The sequence below is a fragment of the Trachurus japonicus genome, chromosome 9, assembly GCF_045865225.1.
Source record: "Trachurus japonicus isolate A0001 chromosome 9, Traja_1.0".
NCBI lineage: Eukaryota > Metazoa > Chordata > Actinopteri > Carangiformes > Carangidae > Trachurus > Trachurus japonicus.
The window spans coordinates 8759732-8774789 of NC_140915.1; the positions used below are offsets into that span (position 1 = coordinate 8759732).

General features: G+C 43.7%; 2 protein-coding genes and 1 pseudogene across 4 annotated transcripts in view; all 3 read left to right on the forward strand.

Moving 5' to 3' along the window:
* eeig1a (estrogen-induced osteoclastogenesis regulator 1a) overlaps window positions 1–2437 on the forward strand; it is a 35537-nt gene extending 33100 nt beyond the window's left edge. The window contains exons 9-12 of the mRNA XM_085785859.1: window positions 560–755; window positions 847–968; window positions 1843–1912; window positions 2054–2437. Coding sequence (XP_085641985.1) covers window positions 560–755; window positions 847–968; window positions 1843–1912; window positions 2054–2099 — 434 coding nt within the window. The 3' untranslated portion in view covers window positions 2100–2437. The remainder of the gene's footprint in view (window positions 1–559; window positions 756–846; window positions 969–1842; window positions 1913–2053) is intronic.
* A 4223-nt stretch (window positions 2438–6660) lies between these two features.
* LOC146980944 (protein NLRC3-like) lies at window positions 6661–10064 on the forward strand. 2 transcript variants are annotated; one of them, XM_085785857.1, is made up of 3 exons: window positions 6661–6805; window positions 6996–8874; window positions 9339–10064. In XM_085785857.1, the coding sequence occupies exons 1-3, from the start codon at window positions 6772–6774 to the stop codon at window positions 9595–9597; spliced, it is 2172 nt and encodes a 723-aa protein (XP_085641983.1). In that variant the 5' UTR covers window positions 6661–6771; the 3' UTR covers window positions 9598–10064. The 2 variants fall into 2 exon arrangements, with proteins under 2 accessions (XP_085641983.1, XP_085641984.1); XM_085785858.1 differs by lacking the exon at window positions 9339–10064 and having other exon boundaries at window positions 6996–8878.
* The window catches only part of LOC146980945 (NACHT, LRR and PYD domains-containing protein 1-like), a 70799-nt pseudogene continuing 65402 nt past the window's right edge, over window positions 9662–15058 (forward strand). The window contains exons 1-9 of the transcript XR_015036622.1: window positions 9662–9691; window positions 10027–10200; window positions 11074–11247; window positions 11668–11841; window positions 13185–13358; window positions 13624–13667; window positions 13970–14127; window positions 14445–14497; window positions 14713–14927. The product of XR_015036622.1 is annotated as an NACHT, LRR and PYD domains-containing protein 1-like (transcript). The remainder of the gene's footprint in view (window positions 9692–10026; window positions 10201–11073; window positions 11248–11667; window positions 11842–13184; window positions 13359–13623; window positions 13668–13969; window positions 14128–14444; window positions 14498–14712; window positions 14928–15058) is intronic.

Below are 15058 nucleotides of genomic sequence, written 5' to 3' on the forward strand. Positions count from 1 at the left end.
GTTTTGAGTGTTGGTGCAGTGTTTTATTTTGGGACACCCCAGCTCTCGTCTCTGCACACCGCGACACAAACGCGCTCCGTAACCCGTAATCTTTTGTTCAGGACGTTTAAGACTACACAAACACACATGCCGTAACATCGTTTATGTTATGTAACGTTATCCACCGCTCCATCGATTGATTTTCCCCCGGCTTCGTTGTCAACAAATGCACATGGCTAGGAGCGTAACCAAAACAGCGGAAAAGCGAGCAGACTTGCACAGTTCCCTACTGTCTTCCTGTGTAAATATCTCATGTTACAACATGAAAAACCTGCGGCTTATATTCAGGTGCGGCCTATATATGTACAAAATCTATTTTCTTTTAAAAATGTATCTGGTGCGGCTTATATTCAGGTGCGCTCAATAGTCAGGAATTTACGGTAATACATTTTATTTGTAGAGGACTTTACATTTTAATAAAAAATCTCAAAGTGCTACAGGTAATCTGATAAAACAAGAGCAATCAAAGCAAAGTTAAAACAAGAAACAATAACTTTGACCTCTGACCTCTGTCCTTCAGGCTACAGCACCGAACACTCCTGCTCCTCCAGCCTGTCGGACCTCACCCATCGCAGGAACACCTCCACGGGCAGCAGCGCCTCCGGAGGCCTGGGCTTCGCCGGCGACGCCACCACAGAGGGCGACAAGGACGCCGGACGTCCTGAGAGGCCGCCCCGCCCGCCGCGGCCTGTGATGCCCCCCAGCAGGCTCCTCAGGTACAGACCGGCCTCAGTGCTATAGCAGACGGCTACGTTAGCATCGTAGCTCTGACCACATTCACATTACCTGTGTGTGTGTGTGTCTCAGGAGGAAGCAGGACTCGGTGGAGAGTCACCCCTCCTGGGTCAACGACACCCGCATGGACGCCGACGACATCGTGGAGAAGATTGTCCAGAGCCAGAACTTTGCAGACATCAACCACACTGAAGGTAGACGAAGGAGAGGAGAGAAGAGAAGATTGCAGCTCGTAGATCAAAAGCAGAGCAGCAGGAAAAACTAAGAGCGAAGAGCTGAGACACAAATCCTGAAGGTTTTATATTCGCAACAGACTTGGAGAATAAATCTACAACAACATGTTGGAGCCGTTACAGATTAAAAAACAAGAAGGAGCTGCTTAAACGCAGAATTTTTCCAGGTTTTATGTGTAAATTTACATGAAAAAAACGTTGATTTTGCAACTTTAATTTCGAAAATTCAGAGTTTGTAAATTATACATTTATTTCTAGCTCATTTGGGAAAAAAACAAAACAACAACAAACTTTAAAGGGCCAACGAGGAGTTTTGGAAAGCGAAGTGTTTTCACACTACATTTCCCATGAGCATCCGCGCGCACGGTGAGATTCTTGGACCGGCCCAAGACGGACGAAAGCGAAAACATTTGCCAAGAATGTTTTCATTCATCAAGAATGAAAGTCGGAGGTTGAAAGACGATCAGATATCGTCGTAGTTCCGACCATAAACGGCAATCCGGCGGCGTTATTCCCATGACCTGCCAGGCAGTGTCCGAAAAACTGAAAGCAGGAAATACTGGGGGAGTCGACCACTAAATAATAATAACAATAACTTTAGACAGAACAATATATTTATCGAAAATGGACCCGTTAACAAGTGGGTAACGTAGATTCATCCACATTAATATGAGACTCTTTTATAACCAAAAGCAAACTCCTCGTTGTCCCTGTAATGATCCTAATTTACATATTTATTAATATAAATGAGTACCTCTTTTTAGTTTAGTGCAACAACAGTTTGGTCCGATTCGTTATCTGAGCATCTTGCTAACAGTGCGTCTCCTCCTTTCAGACAGTAACCTGCGTCTGTTCGTGAGCAGAGATGGAACCACGGCGCTCAGCGGCATCAGGCTCGGAAACAGGTGAGACTCTCTGTTCCTCTATCGCTCCCTCCGTTCCGCTCTCTCCTCTTCTCCTTATTTTGAAGTTTGTTTTAAATCAATTTCTGTGTAAAGATACCAGAATAAAGAAACGATCTAATGCCGTGTGTTCGATCCGTGCAGGGTGTCCGCAGGCGGCTACGAGCCCGTGGTGATCGAGAGCCACTAGAGGAGCGAGCCTGAACCCTCGTGGATTGTCGTTGTGGTTTTTCCTGGAGCTTCAGCTGGTCTGACGCCGTGAGAGGAAGAAGGAACCTCGTCAGTTTGCACTTTATGTGAAACGTTACGCACGGTGGCGGCGGCGCTCGCCTCCGCTCGGCTGTGTGTTGCTGTTTCCGTTGTTTTCGTTGTTGTTGTTGTGATACTGACAGCAAAAAGCACCGATTGTGGTGCGTTCACTTGCTTCTCTGCTGCAGTAACAAAGCTTTTATTTACTTTAGTGTCATTTCAACACTAAATCCTCCACGTGTCCCCAGGTCACCGTCAGAGCCGACCATAAGGAGAGGAAACAGCTTGAAGTGACTTCGGTCTGATGTTTACAGCTGCTTCAGCTCTAGAAAACTGGTGTGTGTGTGTGTGTGTTTGACTAATCAAACTATTATTAAGTTTCATACACACTGCTATTAATACTGTTAGCAACAGGAAGTTAGCGAAGCCACACCGGAGCTCCTTGACGCTGCACTGGCCTGGGGAAACATGGACGAGGATGGTTTTCATGTTTATGTTCAACTGTGGTAACAAACTGACTAATTCAATATAAATGTGATTTATTTCTGAGGTTAATAGAAGCTGACGCCAGAGCTTCACTCTGAGCTCAGCTGCTCTTTTTGTTGTTGTTGTTGTTGCTTCAAAGCTTCTGAAATGAAAAGTTTAGTTTTTACCCCAGTTGTGATTTACGTTTCCACCTTTAAAACAAAAATAAAACTCTTGGTGCCGCTCAGGGCAGCAGCTCCAACGACTGTGATGGAGACTCTAAAAACCACTGAAGGACTCTGACTGAGGCTGCTGCTGCTTCCTGTGGACCGGGGAGCTGCAGTCGAGCCTCGTTGTCTTCACTTTGTGCCTCTAAAGTTTCTCCCCCATGACCCTAAAGCAACGGGAGCTGTGCTGGTGACGGCGAGGAGAGAAACAGCGTTTTTTTTTTGTTTTGTTTGTTTGTTTTAACTGTCAGGTTTAGGAAAATCCCACTTTTGCTATTATTGACTGATCAGTGAAGGAGTAAAATCACAGCGATGCAGCCACAGACAGGCGGTGACATGTGGTCGGTTCAGTGTCACGAGGTCTGTGGTACAAACTGTTCTGGTCTGACTACACGAGGAGGGATTTCCGCAGGTTTCTGTAAGTCTTTGTCGCCCCCTGGTGGGGCAACAGTTGGCTTTTGTTTTGACTTTGTTTCTGTCTGATTGTTTACTGTGAGTCGGGGCAGAAGAAGATACGCCACGGAGGCAGAGCAGATGGCAGAAGAAAAAGAAGAATGATGGTGTTGGAAACCAGCGGGCTGGTTGATGCTTCTTCTTCTTCTTGCAGGTTTGTTCTGTGTGAGGATTTCACCTCCGACAGAGCCTTCAAATCACATTTCTGTGTTTGTAAAGAAGTTTAAAGTTAAAAAAAAAAAAAAAAAAACTCACGCAGGTCGTTTTTAAATCTATAAATTCAGTGAAATACCTTTATACACATTCAACCTGCAACAAATAATTGGTTAATCAGTCATGGGAAAATAACCGGTGATTGGTTTTTCCATAGAGGAATTATATTAAAAAGAAAAAGCATTTTCCTTTTTTTTAATCACTTTAATTGTTTTTTTGTTTTTTTTTCTTCTCCTCCTTTCACCTGTTCATCACTCGTCTTTACTCGACTGTTTGGTTTATTAATCACATTGTTAGTTATTGTCACATTTGGGGATGAACCACTGATCGTCAAGGTCTGAGTTTGGGTTTACGTCACCGCAGCCTTTCGTTTCCCTTTAAAAAGCATTTATTTATACGTTTTGTTCCTCAGTCATTTTTTTTTGTCTGGAGGTTTAGTTATAAGCTACGCACACGACTCACCTCCCTGAGCTTTTTTTTTTTTTTAATTTTTTTTAGTAATTTTTTAATCTGTTTGTTTAACAAATAATTCTATTGTAACAAAATTAGTTTAACCTAAATTTAATAGAGTTGAGTTGACTATGTTTTTCCAGTCACCAACGACAGTCTGTTTATGTTTTTCTTCAGAAATGACTTTAAACAATAAAAAATCTAATCTGAATTTGTTTGTATGTCGTCTTTGTAAACATGTATGTGACAACGACAAGTGGTTTAAATTATTAAATAAAAGTTTATATACAGACTTTCAGTGTCAGTATAAACACATGTTCAGGTTCACTTTATTTTTAAAAAATTACAAACGCCTCATGATTTCTTCCGATCAAATTCATATTTGGTGAAACTCATCTGAAGATCATGGAGGTAAAAAATTGTTAAAAGCTTGAGTTTTTGTCAGTGGGCGTGGCCTTTTGGGGAATTTTCATGAGATACAGTTGTTACTAAAAGTGTATAAATTATACACACCACTCTGAGGTGTGTGCATGTAGTGTACACAGTATATAGACTTTATTTGAAAATAAAGTGCATACAGTAGCCTATATAGACTTTATTTCAGAATAAAGTATATTTACACTATGGAGACATGAGACAACTCTCTCATATATATTATTATTTATTTCGAGTGTTTTTTGTGAGTGAGACCCTCATGTCTCTTTAAGAGACTGAGAGGCATCCTGTAGCCACACCCTCGTGGATCTACAGTCGTGGCAGAGGAGAAGTGGAGCAGCTCTGGCCAAAAAATATTGCCTTTATTGGATTTTGTTCAGGTCAGACTGTTTTGCAATCAACAGGGCAGGAGAACATGGTGAGTACTGTTAAAATGATTCTGTTGTTTCTGTGTGGAGTTGTACAAAGAAGCTACAGGGTATATTTTACTTTTTTACTTTAATGCACAGTATAAAAATAGATAGAGACAAAAGAAAGTATTTGCAATTCCATAAACAGTGCAATAAAGGTGCAGCAGTGCAGTGGCCATTGTGGTTGTGCGAGGAAGAAATAGAAAGTAAAAGTAGGGGGGAAGGGCATGCAACAATGTTTAAATGTTGAGTGTTGCAGCAATACAAAGTCCTTCACAAAAGTGGAATTAAGATATCCAGATCCAGGATAACTGAAAAACTACTTGACAAAACCTCATCTGTGAAACCTGGTTCAGTCCAGATGACAAAACTGAAACTAAATCAGACAGCAGTATCGATCACTGATTTACTGATGAAGTAGCCTAAAGGAAAAGGGAAAAGGCACTGGCTGCAGCTCAACTTTTTACTGAGCGACACAGGTTGCTCCTTCCGGAAGCTCACAAGTAGTTGATTGTTACATTTTGGAAATAGGCTACAGACACTCTGTCAGGACAGACTGAGTGATACTCTCCCCAAAAAGAGGCAACATAGGCCTACACTTTCTAACAACAATTCAGTGAGTCAAAGCCAAATACCCGGTTGTAGCTACACACTTGTGTTGCAGAGTTAAATAATGTAAAAGAAATGCGGTCAAATAATGATAATAACAGTTAACTGAAACACACAAAGAATTAACACGACTAAAGAGGAACAGGTTGCCTAAAATATAAACTGACTCTACTGTAAATATTTTAGTGGCAATATAAACATTTCTAAGGGTGCAGTAAATAGTTCCTTTATTCAAATGTTCCTGTGGTGATATCTGACAAACTACCACTAAATAGGTTGCTATAGCCTAAATGAGGAAGTTCCAATTCAAGTCATAAAAGAGGCTTCTTCACTAAATTAAGACATGATAACTGGAAATACCGGTTTAAAGGGATAGTTCACCCAAAATTCAAATTTCATTCATTATCTACTCACCCTCATGTCGACAAAGGGCTGGGAGAAGTTTCAGAGTCCTCCGTGCCTTCTCGGAGTTACAGCGGGGCTCCGTGCAGCACTGCATGTCCATATGACGGTTGCGAACGGAGCTCACTTTTCTTCGTCCAAAAAGACACACCAAAAACCATCCAAATACCTCCACACAGCTCGTCTGTAATGTCCGCCTTGTATTGAAGCCCCGACATGAGAAATTGTTCCGAAAAAAATTAAATAAGTCTATATTTCAAGCTTGTTCGTAGCGGAAGCTCCCAGCATTGCTCTTCCTGGTCCGTCCAAATCTTGCGTGATTTGCATTGACACCCAGTTCACGGCTCCGCAAATCGCGCGAGATTCCGGCAGAGCAACACTGGGAGCTTCCGCTACAAACAAGCTTAAAACATAGACTTATTTAATTTTTTTCAGAACAATTTCTCATGTTGGGGCTTCAATACAAAAGGGACATTACAGACAAGCAGTATGGAGGTATTTGGATGTTTTTTTGGTGTGTCTTTTTGGACGAAGAAAAGTGAGCTCCGTTCGCAACTGTCATATGAACATGCAGTGCTGCACCGAGCCACGCTGTAACTCAGAGAAGCCACGGAGGACTCTGAAACTTCTCCCAGCCCTTAGTCGACATGAGGGTGAGTAGATAATGAGTGAAATTTGAATTTTGAGTGAACTATCCCTTTAATCTGCTATCTTGGTTTTGTGCAACAGCCCCTGTTGACAGTTATTGTAATGTGGGGTGTGGTGATGATGGGAGGGGGCAGAGGCAGAGAGCGGGGTGGCTGACTAAGACTTCCTGTGTTCGTGCTCACACTCAGTGTTACTGGTCTCACTGTTAGACTCACTGAAGTACAGAAGATGAGTGATTGTGCGGAGGAAAAGGGGAACACAGAAGAGACTCCAGGATCTGCAAAGAGTAATCCATCCAAAGATGAGCCGTTCTTCAGTAAACCCGTGGCTACAAGGTAAGAGACCTGCAAGAAACCTTTTGTCTCTGTACTGATGGCTCACAGTCCAGAGAAGACAGGAAATGAGAGCAGAGAGCAGATCCTTACTTCCAGAGTCATGGAAACTTAAAACTTCCTCTTTCATTTTGAGACTGCAACACTGTTGTCAGACTCTGTCTTCAGTCTGACTCTGTCTTTTCTCTCTCAGCAGATCGTGGTCTGCAGGAGGTTTTAGATCAACATAGGATCAGTCTGAAGAGAAGATGTGAACGAGTGACTGAAGGAACTGATGGAACAGGAAGTGAAACCCTCCTCAACAGCGTCTACACTGAGCTCTACATCACAGAGGGACAGAATGAAGAGGTTAATACCCAACATGAGGTGAGACAGCTGGAGACAACGTCTAAGAAGGAGATCCTCCATGACACTCCAATCAAGTGCAATGACATCTTTAAGGACTTCCCTGTACAACAGAGAGACGATGTCTCTACAGTCTCACCTGTCCGACAGAGACCCATCAGAGTGGTTCTGACCAACGGCGTCGCTGGCGTTGGAAAAACCTTCTCGGTGCAGAAGTTCACTCTGGACTGGGCCGAGGGCTTGGAGAACCAAGATGTCAGTCTGCTGGTTCTGCTTTCGTTCAGGGAGCTGAACCTGATCAGAGATCAGCAGTTGAGTCTTCTCGGGCTGCTCCATGTTTTCCATCCAACATTACAGAAGGTCACAGCAGAGCAGCTGGCTGTCTGTAAACTTCTCTTCATCTTTGACGGCCTGGATGAAAGCCGACTGTCACTGGACTTCAACAACAGGGAGGTTGTGTCTGATGTCACACAGACGTCATCAGTCGACGTGCTGCTGACAAACCTCATCCAGGGGAATCTGCTTCCCTCGGCTCTAGTCTGGATCACCTCCAGACCTGCAGCAGCCAATCAGATCCCTGATGAATGTGTTGACAGGGTCACAGAGGTCCGAGGCTTCACTGACGCCCAGATGGAGGAGTACTTCAGGAGGAGGTCCAGTGATGAAGATCTGTCCAGAAGAATCATCTCACACATCAAGACGTCCAGGACCCTCCACATCATGTGTCAAGTCCCAGTCTTCTGCTGGATCAGTGCTACAGTTCTGGAGCACATGTTGACCACAGACCAGAGAGGAGAGCTGCCCAAGACCATGACTGACCTGTTCTCACACTTCCTGCTGGTCCAGACAAAGAGGAAGAAGAACAAGTACGGTGAAGGACATGAGACGAGTCCACAAGAGCTGATAGAGGCCGACAGGGAAGTTCTTCTGAAGCTGGGGAGGCTGGCGTTTGAACAGCTGGAGGAAGGAAACATCATGTTCTACCAAGAAGACCTGGAGCAGTGTGGTCTGGATGTCACAGAGGCCTTGGTGAAGTCAGGACTCTGTACTGAGATCTTCAAAAGAGAGAGTGTGATCTTCCAGAAAACAGTCTACTGCTTTGTTCATCTGAGTGTTCAGGAGTTTCTGGCTGCAGTCTACATGTTCCACTGTTTCACCGACAGGAACAAAAAAGTCCTGGAGAACTTCTTGGGAAAACACTGGAATCGCAGTGTGACCAAGAACACAGAGGTCCTAGAGAAGTACCTGGGAAAACAAGATTCAAGCCTGAATTACTTCCTGAGGGGAGCCATGGAGAAATCTCTCAGGATTGTAAATGGTCACCTGGACCTGTTTGTTCGCTTCCTTCATGGCCTCTCTCTGGAGTCCAACCAGAGACAGTTAGGAGGCCTGCTGGGTCAGACAGACAACAGTCCAGAAACCATCCAGAGAGCCATCAACAATCTGAAGAAGATGAACAGTGATAACATTTCTCCTGACAGAAACATCAACATCTTCCACTGTCTGACAGAGATGAACGACCTGTCAGTTCATCAGGAGATAGAACAGTTATTGAAGTCAGGGAACAAATCAGAGAAGAGACTCTCTGCGATCCAGTGCTCAGCTCTGGCCTACATGCTGCAGATGTCAGAGCAGGTTCTGGACGAGTTTGACCTGGATAACTACAACACAACAGTGGTGGGAAGATGGAGACTGATTCCAGCTGTGAGGAACTGCAGAAAGGCTAAGTGAGTCCAGAGAGTCCAGTCATGATCATTATAATTATTGATCAGTGGATCATGTCAGCAGTTAAACAGATTCAGATAAACACAGTTTTCATTATTTTATTTTTTTTGTTATTATTTTCATTTAAAACTATTCACTGAGCTGAACTCAAAAAATTGTTCTGGAGTCAGTCTAAAAACAGTGGACAGTCCAAATGTTCTTCTAAACATTTCGTCATCCTGACTCTTGATCAAATCTTGATGAAGCAGAAAGGTGTCATCATTTTCCTCCTTCATCTAAAATATAGATCCAGATTAAACCTGTGCAGATCTGAGAGTTTTATATCAAACTCAGAGAAGATGAGCTGAACATCAGGTGTTCATCACATCGTCATATCCTGTCATCAACTGCATCAACTGTGTTTTTACTTAAGTTTTAACCTGATTTGATTCTGACAGACTTTATAGCCTATTTTCTCTCTTCACAGACTTACTGGTGGAGGACTCACAGACACATACTGTGAAGTCGTGGCCTCAGCTTTGAAGTCCAACCCCTCCCATCTGACACAACTGGATCTGAGTAACAACTCCCTGGACGATTCTGCAGTGAAGATTCTGTGTGCCGGACTGGAGAGTCCCAACTGTAGACTGGAGATTCTGCAGTCAGTTCACCAACTCGACCTGTTGAAGTTTTGTCTGTATTCAGCTCAAATGAGTGAAGATTTAGTTTGTCATACATCTGTGTGAATATTTGTGCGACTCAAGCAGTGACTGTGTTACTGCAGCTGGTACTGTAGGTGAAGGGTCAGAGATGACTGAGCCAGAGCCTGATAAACACTCAGTCTGATCCCCACTGTCGAGACACTAATGGCTGCCGAAACTTTAGCTCATGGTCACATGAGTTTATTTCCTTCCAAAGTGTGTGTCAAGCAGTGTGTTATCACATGACTTCAGTGTGAACGGCAGTGGACAGAGAGTTTCTACTTAGGCACTGGAGAAACCACAGTCCATTGTGGTTTGTAGCCACAGCATCATTTGTTTAGGTCATACACCAGAGAGTCGACAGAATAATAACAGAAAAAAAGTCCCTCTACTCACTTTAGATACTGATCATTGATCAGGACACATCTGACAAATTATCAATAATTTTATCTTCTTCTTTTATTCTTTATTCAGTTTGAGGAGCTGCAAGTTGTCAGAGACCAGCTGTTCTTTTCTGGTCTCAGCTCTAAAGTCCAACCCCTCCAACCTGAGACTCCTGGACCTGGATCACAACAACCTGCAGGATTCAACAGTAAAGGATCTGAGTGGGTTTCTGGAGAGCCCAAACTGTAGACTGGAGAGTCTGAGGTCAGATTCCATGCTTTTTTCTTTGCTCAGATGAATGATGGAAGTTGTACTGACACTAAGCTGCAGACATGAAATTGATATTATACTGATCCACAGTGAGGGCTGTCATGGTTATCTCTGTTTTCTTCCTCTCTGGTTTTAGTATAGTCCTCGTTTCTCTTCACATTGCACCTCAACTATAAAAGCATTTAACGTGTAACTGTGACTGATGACCACATCTTTTCTTTTCTCTGTGATGTTTGTAATGAAATATTCAAAGCCAAGTCCTAGTAACAGCAGCAGGTTAAATATAGGTACTGTACGTGCAAGCAGTTGAAGACGTGGCTGTGAGCGCTCTCCCGGGTACGTTTAAGGCATGGATCTATCAGCACGGGGTCCTGCTTAGACTTCTCTGGCCTCTGCTGTTTTAGTCCTCTGGGGACATGGGGAGAAACATCGGCCAGTGTAGGGGCAGGTGGCTGGCTCGGTCTGCCAAGGAGCCCTTCACCAGCCCATCAGAGCAGTTCAAGGTCTCCAAAGCCAGGGAGGTGTTACTGTACAGGGGCTCATCAGATGCCAACATCCCCGCTGCAGATATCGTTGTTGGGACCAGGCCTCGCCACGAAAGATCATGCAGAAAAGGGCTGCTCGATGCGAGATTCGAACTGGGATGGAGGAGGCCCACTAGAGGAAGAGGGCGAAATAGCAGGAACTTGGAGGGGCTTGCACAGGCAATGGTTGGAGAGCCGGATGATGATGTTTCACCTGCTTCCTGTTGCTTCAGCTGCTGGACTTCCAATTTTTAAAACAGTCATTTCTAAACCTTTTTCAGTTATGAACAGATGATGCGTTGTCAACTTTGTCCTCAACTCACCTCTTTTATTCTTTATCCAGATTGCAGGGCTGCAGTTTGTCAAAGATCGGCTGTTCAACTCTGGTCTCAGCTCTTAAGTCCAACCCCTCCCACCTGAGACACCTGTACCTGAGCTTCAACAAACTGCAGGATTCAGGAGTGAAGGATTTGAGTGGTTTTCTGGAGAGTCCTGACTGTAGACTGGAGGATCTGGGGTCAGTTCCTTGACTGTTACTGTTGTAAATGGTATTCCAGAGTGGGAGCATCATGGTGACACAACTAAACCGTGGGACAATAATCATTTCATTATAATTTCATCTATTTTCTCAGACAGTTGGCTCAGGACTTGGACTTTAAACTTTGATCATCTTCAGCCTGGATCACAGTGTTAAAGTCTGTGTTTAGTCCAACACATCTGATTACATATTGTTTGTATACTGACAGACTGACCTGAGGTCAGCAACAACTGATAAATTTGTCCTGACATGTGGATGATTTGTGTAGATGGCCACATTGTGATAATCCTCAACAGCAGAAGGACAATGTCCCTCTACTTATTTTAGGCACCGATCTTGATGTGGGCACACCTGATCAATTATCAAATATTTGGTCTTCTTTTTTTATTCTTTATTCAGATTGATCAGCTGCATTTTGTCAGCGAACAGCTGTGCTTCTTTGGCCTTAGCTCTTAAGTCTAACCCCTCACACCTGAGACACCTGGACCTGAGCATCAACAACCTGCAGGATTCAGGAGTGGAGGATTTGTGCCGTTTTCTGGAGAGTCCAGACTGTAGACTGGAGATTCTGAGGTCAGTTCACTCACTGTTGTAGACTACATTTAGAACTTGAATCGTTGACTTTGGTTTAATGAATGAAGGACATTTGAAATAGTTGTCTCTTGTTTCCAGTTGTTCTTCTCTCAGACTAAGAAGATTCTTCACTTTAAGATCATTTCAGTTGTTCCTCATTAATAATCAATAATCTGATCACTTTACTTCAACCCTCACCATTCACATTGTGCGTGTGTGCATGCATGTGTGTAGACTTTGATTCACTTAAAGGACAATTCCAGGCGAATTCAACTCAGGGGTGTATTTTCCTATCATTTTAGGTCTAAAAGAATGAATCTGAAGACTTTCAGTTGAATCGCTCCTGTTTTGCGGTAGTTGTGTCTGTCCCCGCATCGCCACGGCAGCAATGAATGGGAGTGGATGTAAGTTCCGCTGTTTAGGCTGTTTACAGCCCTCAAAGCCGCATTTTTTTTCCACAGACAGCGTCAGATGGCTACTCAAAATGCACCGAGAAGTTTATTTACTTCAAGCAAGCCGACATGTTTGTAAAACTAGATCTAATTCAAAGTCTCCCGGAGTCTCGCGCGAGCCCGAAGTTGCAGTGTTGGTGTATTCAGGCGCAGTAGGAGCTACCGCTTGTGTCATAAACACAGGAATATCAACTCTTTACTTGCTTGAAGTGTACATTTTTTTCCACAGACAGCATCAGGTGGCTACTCAAACATGCGCCGAGAAGTTTTTTTTAATTGAAGCAAGTCAAGAGTTGATATTCCTGTGTTTATGACACAAACGGTAGCTTTTCCCACTGCATGTGAACACACCGAGCACGGCAACTGGGTCTCGCGCGAGACTCCGGGAGACTTTGAATTAGATACAAACATGTCGGCTTGCTTGAAGTAAATAAACTTCTCGGTGCATGTTTGAGTAGCCATCTGACGCTGTCTGTGGAAAAAAATTGCGGCTTTGAGGGCTAAACAGCAGAACTTACATCCACTCCCATTCATTGCTGCTGTGGCGATGCGGGGACAGACGCAACGACCGCAAAACAGGAGCGATTAAACTGAAAGTCTTCAGATTCCTTCTTTTAGACCTAAAATGATAGAAAATACACCCCCGAGTTGAATTCGCCTGGAATTGTCCTTTAAGTATTTAGTAGTATTTAGTCAGTTAGTCAACAGGTCTGATCAGACATTGATTGTATATTGACAGACTGACTTGAGCAGTAGCTGATGAATCTGTGCTGACATGTGGACGATTTTGTATGTGATGTATTTTAGACACTAATCACGTATCAGGATACATCTGACCAATTATCAGACATTCTGACATCAGTCAATCTTCTTCTTTTATTCGTTATTCAGACTGGATAACTGCAAGTTGTCAGGGATCAGCGGTTCTTTTCTGGTCTCAGCTCTCAAGTCCAACCCCTTCCACCTGAGATGCCTGGACCTGAGCTCCAACGAACTGCACGATTCAGCAGTCAAGGATCTTCATGCTCTTTTGGAAAGTCCCAACTGTAGGCTAGAGATTCTGGGGTCAGTAGAGGGATGGATCAGTTGATGCTTCCTTCATCAGTGTTGTCATTGTCAAGATTAGACCAACATGGTGACACCATGGTAACATGAAACTTAAAGCTCTGGTTGATCCTGAAGGTCACTGACTTACACACTTACCAGATCAGTTAAAACTTGGCTGGGAGAGTATGGTCTGGGATCATCACAGTTTGTTTTTAATTGAACTAACTCAAACAAAGGCAATTATTTTCCTCTGACTCTACTGCTGTTGTGTTCATTCCTACAGGATTGGTGAGGACCAGTTGATTAAAGCTTCGATAGACAAAACCAGTGAGTACTGAAACACCATTTCTGCTTCATTGTCTGACTGTGAAATAAGTTTGGGCTCATTGCATCCTCAAAGTTTTTATGAATGACACGTTACAGTTTCTAGAAAAAAAAGTGCTCAGTGCTTCAGGAAGTTGAAGCTGAATTTGCTTGGAGGGAATCTGGACCCTTCAAATTGATTTACTGGATACAGTTATAATGTGCATATTAATGTATCGACTGCTGAATGAACTGTGGTTAATGGTCAGCATAGAGGAACAGTAAATGCTTATTTCTGACATCTGCCTTGTTTCTCCTCCTGGCAGGTGTCTCTGGTATCAAACTGGACCCAAACAGAGCAGAGACAAAGCTGAACGTGTCTGAGGAAGACTCAAAGCTGGAGTTCTCTGAGGACGACTCAAAGCTGAAAGAGTCTGTGGATGACTCAATGTTGAAAATGTCTGAGGATGACTTAAAGCTAAAGGTGAGCACAAAAAAAACACTGTATCCTGATGAACCTACTGCTTCAACCACTCAGATACAGACTGTAAATTATTACAATAGCAACAAATCCAATAAATGTTGCGTTACAGTAAATGTGGACCCCAGTGAGACTAGCGGTGCTCTAGATCGCAGCCAATGGAGATCTACACAAATAAACACTGTGTCACACTCTTAGTGCCCCCAGACTCTGTCCACTGTACCTCAGGTCGCTGAGGACTGTGAAACAAATCAGTTGGCTTTGCCTAAAATAACATTTTTTGTATAAAACAACTGATGTTGTTTCTCTCTGAACTGCAGCTGTCAAGTTTCACACCTGAACTGGAACCTGGATCTGCACAACTCTCATACAGGTAAACATGTGATAAACTCACTCAGCATAGTTTTATATAAACCATCTTCCTCTTCCACCACAGCTTCACCTGAGCTACAGCAGATGAGTCTCTGCAGCGTTGGTCTAATGAACAACTGTCTGAAGGGACATCAGCTGGATCACAGCTGGATCAGCTGTCAGTCAGCTGAGTCAGGTGGAGCACATTGTGTTCACTCAGTCTTGTGTGTCCCACAGGTTCAGGTCTCCTGGTCCAGGCCAGTTCCAGTGTAACTCAACTGGACTGGTGTTTGTTTTGGCTCAGGAGGCGGAGCTGCTCTACAAGACTGTCCAATGGGATGAGAGCCTCCTCCAATCAGTTGGCAAGATGGCTGCAGGGCCGCTGTTCAGTATCCAGGGTCCTGAAGATGCCGTCCGTCAGCTCCACCTCCCACATTGTGAAACAAAGGAAGGTGAGGGAAGGTGATTGTGTTTGTTAGAGCAAGGATGGGGATTTTATGATACAACTTTAGTCAGTTTGCGGGGTCTTGAAAATCAGAGCATGATTGTTTTCCAGCTTCCTGTGATAAATAACCTGACCAAA